General features: G+C 40.9%; 1 protein-coding gene across 1 annotated transcript in view; it reads right to left on the bottom strand.

Annotated features, from left to right (window-relative positions):
* Positions 1–203: 203 nt before the first annotated feature.
* Positions 204–11,025, bottom strand: part of lrrn1 (leucine rich repeat neuronal 1) — a 46,920-nt gene continuing 36,098 nt past the window's right edge. The window contains exon 2 of the mRNA XM_060835223.1: positions 204–3,406. Within this exon, the coding sequence (XP_060691206.1) occupies positions 1,026–3,173 (2,148 nt within the window). The 5' untranslated portion in view covers positions 3,174–3,406 and the 3' untranslated portion in view covers positions 204–1,025. The remainder of the gene's footprint in view (positions 3,407–11,025) is intronic.

Raw genomic sequence — 11,025 nt, 5'->3', positions numbered from 1 at the left:
TCCAGAATGATCCATTAAAGCTGTTTGGTGAATGTTTTATTGTCAGTGATGAGGTTCAATTTTTCTTGAATCAAGAAAGAAATAATGGTCAACCAGCTCAATTTGTCAAATGTCAAAACTTAGATGTAAGAAATCTACAGTGATAATAGGCATAGTTTTTAAAAGAAAGACACTTTAAATCAGAGACAAAACTCTGAAAAATATCAAGCTCAAAACTAATTTATTATAGTTTTGTTCTCATTTTACACTATACGTTTCACAATAAAATTCATCATTTAAACCATTGATACTAAATGCAATTAGAGAGACATTCAGAAAAAACCTGGCAGCTAAAGTCCCTCAATAAATCACCAAAAGTATTTTTTTTTGTTTTAAAATGTTGCAGTTTTTAAAAGCACGTTACATCATTATTGTTTTTAAACATTAACCACACATCTGTCTAAGGTAAATTGTAAAACTAATTCAAGCAAAGAAGGCAAATTAAATTTACAAGTGTCTGGGCTTTCAAGTTCCAAAGAGAGCAAATTATAGTTGATACAACAATACAGTTTAGTTGGCTAACAGCATTCAATAGAAGAATGAATGGGTTCTAATTCCATATGTCAGCTTCAATATTCTAAAAAAAACTATAACATGGGAAGTGGATCAGTGCCCAACAGTTAAGGTTAACAGCTTCTACTAAAATGAGCATACCTCAGAAGGCTCATCACTTCTTTAAAAACATGGGATGACTTGCATTGTCACCAATTATTGAGAGTTCTGTAGTAGAGACAGAAATAAGTAGTCAAGCACAGCAACTGAGACATTTTGCAAGATAACTGGAGCTGCCCTTTTATTTTTGTTTTAAATGTTGAACAAAAGGCGATACGCTATACTAATAGGTCTTTGAAATATCCACCTGTCCTCACAGCTCTGCCAGAGGTTAGCAAAGTCAAAATACAAAAAGTTCAGAACTTTCATTTTTGCAGAAAAAAGCAAAATAAGTATCTGTGCTCCCTTTAACTAGAAGCAAATTTCCTCCAGAGTTACCACACATAGTAGCTTCTTGATGTGTCAACGGGCGTGGGTTTCACATCAGAAGAGCCATCTTTTTCCTTCTCACTATCCCCCTCCCATAGATTTATAAGTGGTGGATAAAGCTCATTCAAGGGAATGGAAGAGGTCTTCTGCATATACTTCTTCAGTGAATGGTGGTAGTTTTTCCGCTTGAGGCGCTTGGCAGTGTAAACAGCTATTGAGGCAATGCTAATGATGGCGAACATTGAACCCATTACAGCTGCTAAAGCTGTGCTCGTTCCCTGGTCAGAAATGTCCAGTGAGAATGCCACTCCCTTTGTCGTAACATTGACACATGATTTCTGAGTCTGCTGGTGGATATTAGAGACAGTAAGACAGACTTCATATTCTGTTGAAGGTTGAAGATGAGTCAGGTTATATTCATGAACATCTACAGGAACCCTTGCAGTGTATGTAATGTGAGGGTTATCAATCTTCATAGTAGCTGAAGACCACTTCAAATTGGAAGTCATGACATTTGAGTTCACTCTCCATGAAACTAAGATAGAGTGGGACTCAGCTTGCTTCACATATATTTTCAGAACCTGAGTTCCATCTAGTAGGGTTCCATTAACTCGAATGGTTGCAACTCTTGTATCAGCTCCCTCAGAGTTCTGAGCAACACAAGTGTAACGGCCAGAGTCCTCAATGCGAATGTGAGAAACTTCAAGAGTTCCCTCACTACTCAATTTATATTTATCTGACAGGATGTCAACTGTGATTTTACTTCCAAGTGGTGTCACCCAATAGATTTCAGGTTCAGGCTCTGCCATGGCACGACAATCTAAGGAAATGGTCATATCAACATCTACGTTCAGGTGATTTGGAAAGGTTTCATGTGCAATCATTGGGAGACACTGTTCGGCTGTCTCCTGCATGAGAACTTCTTTCACTTGTTGCCCTCTGTATTCAGGTGGCAAAGCACAAAACATGGACTGGGGCTCCATGAATCGAATGGTTGTTTTGTTTGAATTCATCCATTGAATAACACAGTCACATCTGATTGGGTTGCTGTGAATACTTACTTCACGTAGATTGGGAAGGTTATCAACAGTCTTCTGATACAGAGCATTTAATGCATTATTATTAAGCATCAAACTTTCAAGGGATGGAACTTCCCGAAATGCATAGCGATGAATATACGAGAGTTTAGGGTTATTTGTAGCTTCTAACTTTGTAAGTTCAGGCAGGTTATCCAGTGCATATCTGTCAATTGAAACAAGTTCAACCATATTGTTAATACCGAGTTCTTTCAAACGAAGCATGTTTTTGAAGTCACCTTCTTGAATTTTGTGTACAGGGTTCTTGTTTAAATCCAGGAATTTCAAGGCTGGGACCTTCTGAAGGGCAAGTTGGGGCACTCTTACCAGTTTATTGTCGTAGAATGAGAGACTTTCCAAACTATCCAATCCTACCAGAGCATTCCCAGGAACTTCTGTGAGTTCCATTCCAGCTAAAACCAGACTTCGCAAATTGCTGAGAGGTTTGAAGTTCATATCTAGGATGCCAATTACTGGGTTTTCTCCAATCATGAGAATCTCCAAATTTGGTGTAGACACAAACCAACGGCTGTCAATCACTCTTAGCTTGTTGGAATTTAGGTGAAGCCTCAGCAAATTCTTTAAGCCAGAAAAGGCATTTGCAGATATGCTATTAATCTGGTTGTGATTGATATACAGCTCCTGGAGATTGGCAAGATCCTGCAAGCAGTAATCAGGCATTTCTGCTATCTGGTTCTCCTCTAGATGCAGAGTGGTCAGATGTGTCAGGTTGGTTAGACCTACATCTTGAATATTAGTAAAATTGTTTTGAGAGAGGTCCAACTCTGTGAGGTTAAACATTTGCTCAAATTCATCAGTTGTCTTGGCAATATTGTTGCTCTGAAGCAAAAGCACCTGGGTGTCAGCAGAAAGGTTGCTAGGAATTCTGGTCAACCGAAGATCATTGCAGTCCACTGTAGCTGCTTCTCTGTATGTTGACTGTGGCGTGAACCATGGCCGGATTTCACAAACGCATAGCTGAGGGCATTCATTAGGCTGCGGAGATGCTTCAATTAGAAAAAGAGTCAGAAAACCCATCATTACATGACAAGTGGTAGAAAGATTCTTTCTACACATTTTTAAAAACTTTTCCTGAAACCAATGACAAATTATTGAGAGACTTGATGCTCGCAGCAAATTAATGCTTGGATGCAGAAGACAATTCAGCAGAAAACACAGCCCTGGGGAGAGACGAATATCTGGTGCTTTTATAATGTGCTGGGGATAATCCCTATCCTCAGCTGCTCTTTTGTTAACCGTGCATGGTGAAAGCTTTTATTTTCTCAGCTATGTCTTGACTCCACCAGCATCTGCAAAGAGACAAAGAAAAATATCAGTTTGATGCTTGAAAAGACATGCAGAATGTAGATTCTACAACTTAATGCTAACACTCAACTGTAATTAATAAATTAGAAGTAAAAGCAAAATATTGTGGATGCCAACTGGAAGTTCAGGAAAAAAGAACAACATTTGCCCCAGTTTAGAAATATGCCATAACATATTCCTTTTAGTTTGTTTGTACCGTACTTAAATGCTACAAATTTTTAAAAAATCAATTGTTATTCTAGATTATGATAGTCAAGGAAACATGTGAAACCCCATATCTATATTTTAATATTACCTTAAAACATATACAGGATATAAAAGTGTGCTAAAATATTTGGCTCGAGATCGCAGATGCTTTTTTTTTCACCAACACTCAGCTATTTCCATTTTTCTTTTCAGAACCCTCCCTCATCTGTGGGATTCTCCACCAAGGCAGCAAATATTCTGACTGTTTTGATAATTAGCAAGTTTTGAGAAGATTTATAGCTCAGGTTGAGGTTCTGGTATAACTTTGCTCGCTGAGCTGGAAGGTTCCTTTTCTGACATTTTGTCACCATACTAGGTAACATCATCAGTGAGCTGGCATTATGCCCTGCTTTCTATTTATGTGTTTAAGTTTCCTGGAGTTGGTGATGGCATTTCCTGTGTTGATGTCATTTTCTGTGTCGGTGATGTCATTTCCTGTTATTTTTCTCAGAGGATGGTAGACGGGATGCAAATCGATGTGTTTGTTGATGGAGTGTTGGAATGCCATGCTTCTAGGAATTCTCATGCATGTGTCTGTTGGCTTGACCTAGGATGGGTGTGTTGTCCCAGTTGAAGTGGTGTCCTTTCTCATCTGTATGTGAGGATAGTAGTGAGAGTGGGTCATGTTGTTTTGTGGCTAATTGATGTTCACATATCCTGGTGGCGAGTTTTCTGCCTGTTTTTCTAATGTAGTATTTGTTAGAGTTCTTGCAAGGTATTTTGTAAATGACGTTCATTTTGCTTGTTGTCTGTATAGGATCTTTGAACTTCATTAGCTGCGTGGTTAGCTGCTGTGGTTAGAAACAGTGGTTAGCGATGCTGCCTCAGAGACCTGGGTTCAATTCCTGCCTCAGGCGACTGACTGTGTGGAGTTTGCACATTTTCCCAGTGTCTGCATGGATTTCCTCCAGTTTCCTCCCACAGTCCAAAGGTGTGCAGGTTAGGTGAATTGGCCATGCTAAATTGCCTGTAGTGTTAGGTGAAGGGGTAAATGTAAGGGTATGGTTGGGTTGCGCTTCAGCGGGTCGGTGTGGACTTGTTGGGCCGAAGAGCCTGTTTCCACACTGTAAGTAATCTCTAATTGTGCAGTTGTTTGGCAGCACGCAAGAGTAGCCCAAGGTGGATTAATCTCAATTTCAACAGCTTCCTTTATTGATGGAAGCCAAGCCAGTGGTAGCATTCTTGCTGAGTCAGCACTCTCACTCCAAGAAATAAAGCTCACTCTTCTACAGTCAGAAGCTCAAATGTTCCAGTCCTACTTCAAAGGATTGAACACAATCTCTAGTGACCGTTCAGTGCATTGCCGAGAGAGTGCTGCACTATGCAAAGTGACACGCTTTGGAGAACACAAGCTCTGAACAACCCTCTTCATCTGCATCTCACAAAGATCCTGATGAAGGGCTCTGGCCCGAAACGTCAAATTTCCTGTTCCTTGGATGCTGCCTGACCTGCTGTGCTTTAACCAGCAACACATTTTCAGCTTTAGGGAGTTCTGCCAATGTTTAGGACTCTATCAATGCCCAAAACCAGAAATCCACTTGTTTTATTGGCACATGTAAATTTTTACAAAGTAACCAGTTACACAATTAGTGGAATTAAATGGCTCGGATCTTCCGATAGGAAAATAATAGCTGTAGTGTAGACTTAAGTTGCTCATCAGGACTGTGTGAAATTTCCAATGCAGCAGATTCTGCAGTGATTACCCAGCAAGTTTGCATTTTTGAGGGACAGTCACTCTGCATTTGAAATCCTGAAAAAGGTCCTTGATTCTGAGCTAGCAATGGAGATATGGAAGTCTCAACTCATTTATCTCAACAGTTAGCCAGGTATGGTTAGATGAATTAAAACCTGCTCTAACTCCTAGCTAATAACGAACCTGATCTCCCAAATCACTGTTGACCACCACCTGGATTAGAATTCTGAACCAGATCAGAAGATTTGGGCCAATATTTAAGTTACTCACCAGCCATTTCAAGGTGAAGACGATATATCCTTTCTATATTTCACCACAAAATAGATTTAAACCACAATTATAATCAAAAGTATTTTCAAATTATTGAGCTGGACTGCTGAAGGCAACCTTAATGACTTTTAATGTGATTGCTCAACTGACAACTTTAAAAAGGAACAGATTACACTTAATAGATTTTGAGCAGGCTGGAAACTCAAAATGCACAGACAGCATCCCTACAAGTAGAGACAAAAGATATATTCATATATATTCCCATAGCAATATACCAAATTGTGTGATTAATGGCAAATAACTTTCTCTATCTCCATTAGTTCCGAGAAGCAAGGTTGTTAGGTACTGTGTGCACAGGGCAAGCAATGGGTGGTATCCTACGAGGAGAAAGTTCTTCAACCAGAGAGTGAGGACCTATTGAATTCTCTGCCACAGAAAGCAGTTGGGGCCAAAACGTGGATGTTTTTAAGAAGGGGTCAGCTAGTGCTCTTTGGGCTGATGGAATCAAAGGACATGAGGGAAAGAGAGAATAGGGTACTGAGTCAGACGATTAACCATGATCATATTGAGCAGTGGAATTGGCTTGAAGGGCAAAATGGCCAACACCTGCTATTTTCTGATTATTTTGTTGTTTCCCTAACCACTCAGATTGAAGTAATATTGATGAGCACAGCATTAAAAAAAATAAAATGCGTGATATCAGATCACATATACAGAAATAGAGAGATGGGATTAACTATAAGGAGCTAAAAAATTGAAAAGATTGAAATCATCTCCAATCACAAATTGGAATCTGCAGGAATGAGATTCCACATTTGTTAGCGTTAAAGTTCATCCAATACCAATGTTTCTTTCCAAATTTCTCAACTGTCAAGATTACTTGTCTTGGCCACACCACAAACTTCATTCTGTCGCTACAAAGTCCATCCCTTTCCTTGAGGATTGTTTGAGGCCAAATCAGATTGTTGGCAAAGTTAGTATTAAAAATTAACATCAAACCACATATCACAATGACTGCCTTTACCTGCCTGTTTATGTTTATTATTACCTCAAACTTCTTGTTGTTGAAGCCTCATCTAAACCTTTACAAACCTAAGGGTCTGATTATTCTGCTGCTCTCTCACTTTACATTCTCCCGAAACACTACATCACCCAAATCCATCTGCTGGTGTCTTTATTTATTACCAAGTCCCAATTATCCTCCATTCCTGCACTCGCTTACCTTCACCTGTTCTTAAATATATTTTAAAGGTGCTACATAATGACATGTTGTTGTACCACAGCAATAATGTCATAACTGATAATGGCTATAAAAACTCAGTTAAACAAATGTTAAGTTAAATGTACCAGAGAAAAGTTATGTCCATGAGAGAAAGACAAGACCATCTCACCAGGCAATGTATTTAAGATGGTGAGTCAGTTGACAAAATACTGCTACTTCTAAAGAAACAAACAGAGTAGCTCTGATAGTAACCTTCTTAAAAATATAGAAAGTAGGAGCAGGAATTCGATAATTCAACTCTGCCCCAGCATTCAGTATGATTAGAATCCTGACGGTATAGAAACAGGCTCTTCGGCCCAATAAGTCAACACTGACCTCCAAATAGTATCCCACCCAAACTCATTCCCCTACATTTACCCCTAACCTACACATCCCTGAACATTTTGGGGAATTTAAGCATGGCCAATTCACCTAACCAACACATCTTTGGACTATAAGAGGAAACCAGAGCACCCAGAGGAAACCCATGCAGACATGGGGAGAACGTGCAAAGTTCACACAGACAGTCGCCCGAGGCTGGAATCAAACTCGGGTTCCTGGCACTGTGAGGCAGCAGTGCTAACCACTGACTCACCAATTTCTCCCATGCCCTTCGATCCATTAGCCCTAAGAACTACGTCTAACTCCTTAGAAATATTCAATGTTTTGGCAACAACCACGTTCCATGGCAGAGAATTCCACAGGCTCACTTCTTTGGGTTAAAAAAAATTCTCCTCATCTCAATCTTAAATAGCATACCTCTGTATCTTTAACCGGTCACCCCTGGTTCTGGACTTTCCAGTCTTTGTGAATATTCTTCCTGCATTCACTTGATTTAGGTACCCAACAGGGCATTCAATTTCTGTGGAAGTTGACGTATGATTTTCAAACAGCGAGGGACTTGCCTCAGCCTTATTAATATTACAAAATTCAGACCAAACTTTGGTTTCTTGAGACATCAAAAGAAACTAATTCCAATTGGTATGAACTACAATGGCCCTGCAGACTAGTGCTTCCAACATTTATTTGTTTTTTTCCTTTAGGGACTAAAACAAAATAGAATTGGAGGTGGAAAAATCCACTCCACTCCCTGCGGTACCCACCTGTCCCTGAACAGCTCAAGGGTGTTGGTGGACACCGCGTGCTCCTTCTCCAAGGACACCCGGGCTTTAACATAACCACGGAGGAGGGGCAGGCAGTCAGCCCTAATGACCCCCTCTACAGCCCGCTGCCTGGACCTATTTATGGCCAGGCCCAGGAGCAGACTCATGAAGAGGTCCTTCCAACATTTATACTGTGTGAGAAGAACTTACTGACTGGTTGACTCTAATAGGGATATTGCCATGGAGCATGCAGTTAGGTAACAACTGACAGTTAACTGCCGAGCTTTGTTTCAACTTAAGCCAAGCAGGTCCCTTTCGTATCAGTTAAGGTAAAGCTGTGATACGTGATCGAGCGAATGACCATCTTTTTGGTTTTACAGCAGTATTCTGTTGGTATTAAATGCACTCTTATTACTACTGCAAAACATCAGTATGAGATACGAGCTTTTTTTTATTACTTAAGCATTTGAGATCCCTTGCCATAACTGGAAGAATCTCAGGCACTTTTCAGCACTAAACATGACAGCCTTAGTCCCTGCCACGATGTTGTGTGATATCATCAAGAAAATGATCAAAATCAGGCGGGCCATTATCCCACGGGATGGCTCTGATTCACCCTTTCCAGGCAGAAAGAACATATCTACACACTGTAGCCTAATTCTACTCAATTTTTCATGACAATGCCTTAACTAGAGTCAAACGGTTTCATTTAAAATTGATAGAAAGCTTGGCAGTTAACTGTAAGTCAATCAGACTGATAGTGATTTTGCTGAAGAATATGCAAAATTCCAAAACTGTCAATAAATCAGCACTCTTCTCTCAGCATAACAGGGTGAAAGTGAGGACTTCAGAAGCTGGAGATCAGAGTACAGATTAGAGTGGTGCTGGAAAAGCACAGCAGGTCAGGCAGCATCTGAGGAACAGGGTGAAGGGCTGATGAAGGGCTTTTGCCTGAAACGTCGATTTTCCTGCTCCTCAGATGCTGCCTAACCTGCTGTGCTTTTCCAGCACCACTCTAATCTGGAGTCTCAGCATAATAGTCATTTCTCCTTTTACTTATTTTTTACAAATTGTCCTGATGAGTGTAAAATTAAATAAATCAGCAAGTGTGTTTTTTTTTGACTTAAAAAAAAATGCAGTATTCAAAGCAATCTTTCTGGTCTTCAATTGCCTGGGCATTTGGTAGTCAGCATTCTTCTGGGATAAATGCCATTCCACCTCCTTCGAGATATTTTCCCAAGCCCAGGTAGAGCTCATTCTCCTTAGAATCAGATATTCATCTTTTATAGATGGCTCTGCATTATTATAGTTCTTTTACTGCAGCTTTGAGGCTTCGGAAATCAAATTGACTGTATAACCAATGCAGCCCTAATTCACACTTTGGAAACTATTATTATAATGATGCTACTTACATTTGATTTACAAACAGCAGATTGCACTTCACAACAGAAACTCTAATTGGCAATCTTGGAATTAGGTTGAGCCTGCTGCCCATTAATTATTGGGCCAATTATTCTCAAAATGTGATGGTTTTAATACAAAATGTACATAAATAAACTAAGCTCATTTCACAAGGATAGTGCTTAATCAACATGGAGCAATGGTAAAACCAATGAGTCAATACATTGATTTAGTTTTAGAGATTTTGTTTCAAAGTTATACATCTGGTGAAGAATCATTCACAGTGTTCTGACCGATACTTCTGATTTATATCACAAAAACAGATTGTTTGGTCATTATCACAGCACAGTTTGAGATTTTAAATTAGATTAGATTCCCCAAAAATGTGGAAACAGCCCAAGAGGTCCACACCAACCCTCGGGAGTGTAACCCATCCAGACCCATTTCCCTCTGACTAATGCAGCTAACACTACGGGCAACGTAGCATTGCCAATTCACCTGGGCTGCACGTCTTTGGGCTGGGAGGAAACCCATGCAGACACAGGGAGAAAGTGCAAACTCCACACAGACAGTCACCTGAGGCTGGAATCAAATCTGAGTCCTTGGTGCTGTGAGACAGAAGTGCTAACCACTGAGCCACCGTGCCACTCCATTTGATATGCTTCTTGCATTACAGCAGAGACCAAACTTCAGAAGTACTTAATTGACTGTAAAGTATTTTAGGATGCTTGTTCATAGACACACTGTACATATGCAAACTTTTCTGTTACTTTATCTGTGGGGTATTTATATATTGGAGACAACTGACAAAAGAAAAGGACAGACTTTCATTTTTATAACAGAACATGAGGATTGCCGATGCAGGAAATCAGAGTCGAGAGTGGGCTACTGGAAAAGCACAGCAGGTCAGGCAGCATCCGAGGAGCAGGTGAATCAACATTTCAGGCAACAGCCCTTCATCAGGAATGAGTCTTGTGAGCCGAGAGGGTGGAGAGATAAAAGTGCGGGGTGGGGCTGGGAAGAAGGTAGCTGAGACTGCAAAAGGTAGACGGAGGTGGGGGTAATGGTGATAGGTTGGAGAGGAGGGTGGAGTGGATAGGTGGAAAGGAACTTGGACAGGTGGGACAGGTCATGAGGGCGGTGCCGAGTTGGAAAGTTAGAACTGGGGTAAGGTGAGGGGAGGGGAAATGAGGAAACTAATGAAATCCACTGATGCCATGTGGCAGCCACACGGCCGCTCCAGCCACCACCACCATGGCCGATGATGACATCACTTCTGTCCCCGCTACGAATGACCATGCCGCCTCCACGATTGCTGGCTGGCCAACCACCGCTGCAACTGCTACAAGTTCTACCGTTGCCATGACCATTGTAAGATCCACCATGAGGCCTAACCAGAACATCACTGTTGTTGCCTCTGCCACAGCCAGTTCTGCCCTGACATCACCTACGCCACATGTTCTGCCACTTCTGCCCCCACCGTTATCCCTAGGCCCTTGATCCCTATTTCCAACTGCTGCTGGGACATTGAAAGGGTGGGAGGTTGGAGTGAGGAAAGGGGTGGACAGGTTCAGGCAGTCAATGCGCTGCCCTCCACTCAACTCCAACCTCACTATCAAACCAGCGGAC

The sequence above is a fragment of the Hemiscyllium ocellatum genome, chromosome 14 (assembly GCF_020745735.1).
Source record: "Hemiscyllium ocellatum isolate sHemOce1 chromosome 14, sHemOce1.pat.X.cur, whole genome shotgun sequence".
Lineage (NCBI taxonomy): Eukaryota > Metazoa > Chordata > Chondrichthyes > Orectolobiformes > Hemiscylliidae > Hemiscyllium > Hemiscyllium ocellatum.
Note: the sequence above shows the minus strand (reverse complement) of the source record. Positions and strands in the feature narration are given on the sequence as shown.